General features: G+C 34.4%; 1 protein-coding gene across 1 annotated transcript; it reads right to left on the reverse strand.

The window, feature by feature from the left end:
- Positions 1–1128: 1128 nt before the first annotated feature.
- LOC136076984 (piggyBac transposable element-derived protein 4-like) lies at positions 1129–1776 on the reverse strand. Its single transcript, XM_065791116.1, has one exon. The coding sequence runs from the start codon at positions 1774–1776 to the stop codon at positions 1129–1131; it is 648 nt and encodes a 215-aa protein (XP_065647188.1).
- Between the last annotated feature and the right edge of the window lie 291 nt (positions 1777–2067).

Below are 2067 nucleotides of genomic sequence, written 5' to 3' on the forward strand. Positions count from 1 at the left end.
TTCAACCACTTTCTTTTAATAACTTCATCTCTAGGAAGACTTAGGTTTGTTTTATTTTTAGGTGCCCCAAGAAGACCTTACGGTCTTTTCCAGAGCACCGCGGAAGTGCATGTAACCATGAAGTTTACGCTTCCTTCCTTACTGTGAGGCGAAAATATGTCCAGAGTTCGTTTCGAACCTGGATCTCCTGCTTATAAAGCAAGCGCTCTAACGACTGCGCCACGGCCGCAGTTTTAATTTTGATTATATTTTGTTAGTAAAACCTACTGCTTAACAACTTTTTAGGATTTAATACGTTCGCTGCCAACTACGAGTATACTCGTAGTAAGTTGGCATCATTTGATTGCGAACTACGAGTATACTCGTAGTTTGCGGGACTTTGATATTTGCCAACTACGAGAATACTCGTAGTAACCCGGCGTCATGAGTTTGCCAACTACGAGTAAACTCGTAGTTATACTAACTTAATTCAAATAATATTTATGCAAGACTGACTTTGTCTACTCAGTTTTTTTTTCCTTCGCTTCACATTTGATTTCAGAAAATATTACATTCAAGTTTTTATTTTAAAAATCCAAGGAACCTAATTTAAATGCCGATAAAGACAGAAATAGCTTAAAACAGATAAAAGTGAAATATTGATAATGCATTAATTTTATTGCATGAAAATTAAAGTGTAAACCTATTCTTTTGAATGATACATTCTAAAAGATTCGCCAATACATAACGGGGGTCTCTTTTCACAAACAGCACATTCATATCGTGTTTCTTTCCTTTTTGATTTTAGAGCAGGCTCTACATGATTTTGTTGGGAATTTTTTCTTTTCATCTGGTGGTATTGAAGACAAGTAGTGGAAGCTAATATTGATGATTCGAGGCACACTTTCATTCAAACGTTCACCCAATAAATCTGTAACAATTAATTCTCTAAACTTAAGCGAGGAAATTTTTTTACCTAGTCCATATTTGCTGTTTAGACAGTAAGCATTAAGCAAAAAAGTATCAAAGAGATGAAGTGCTACTTTTTTTTACTATTTACTTGTCTTTCTTAGGCAATCATAACATGATACCATTTGTTCCGCCCTACTACTGGCATAGATCGATAGTAATCTTTAATAATATTGGCTTTCATTTTCTTCTCTCCCTGTTTGTCACTTCAATCATTTGCAACGAATGCAAATTGCTAATCATTAGCACGTCTCTTTTGTCTTTCCATTTAGCAACCACAACACCCTCTCTGCTTCTGCTTATAACGTCTCCTTGTTTCAGTTTTGCTTTTGTACATTCTTTTAAATTTGACTTTCGGTCAGTTCTTAAAGTACCACAAGTATATGTTTGTTGTTTTATCATGTGCTTTGTTAACTCAAAGGAATTGTAAAAGTTATCGGTGGACGGGTGATATTCTTTTCCCATTAATTTTTCCATTAAGTCTAAAACAATGGCTCCCGTTTGACCCAACAAATGTTTACTGAGAGTTGTCTCGCCAGAGTAGATTTTTACTTTTAGTACAATACTATCTGATTCGCAAAGCTCATAGAACTTGATACAATACTTATGTCTTTTATTTTTCACATACTGCCTGAATACAAGGCGTCCCTTCCAAAGCATCATTGACTCATCGATTGATATATTCTTATTAGGACAGTAGATATTGCCCATTGTATTATTTAAGTGATCGAGAAGTCCAATAATTTTACACAAGCGTTTACTACCTGAATCTTCATTGTTAATAAAATGCCAAAACCGTAACATTAGTTGGAATTTATTTCGTGGCATTATTCTAGAAAATAAGAAAACTCTATAGAGACTGTTCTTAGACCAATAGTGTTCTAAAGATGGTATTTTGACACACCCCATATGAAGAAGAACTCCAAAGAAACTGCCGCATATCTTCTGAATTTATTGGTTTCCAATCTTTAAAACGTGAACTTCTTCTGAGTGGATGCTGCTTATTTATTTTTTGCGTTGCGTAGCAATTAATTTCAACTGCCATAGTATTTATAAGCTCTTCTGTAACAAATAGTCTAAAGAAATTTAATGGTTTCTTGCTCTCCATGTTTATCTTCA

The sequence above is a fragment of the Hydra vulgaris genome, chromosome 02 (assembly GCF_038396675.1).
Source record: "Hydra vulgaris chromosome 02, alternate assembly HydraT2T_AEP".
NCBI classification, from domain to species: domain Eukaryota; kingdom Metazoa; phylum Cnidaria; class Hydrozoa; order Anthoathecata; family Hydridae; genus Hydra; species Hydra vulgaris.

Bases quoted from the DNA above. Each gene is read 5' to 3' on its own strand.
- LOC136076984 (XM_065791116.1), bottom strand. From the start codon at position 1,776: ATGCCACGAAATAAATTCCAACTAATGTTACGGTTTTGGCATTTTATT.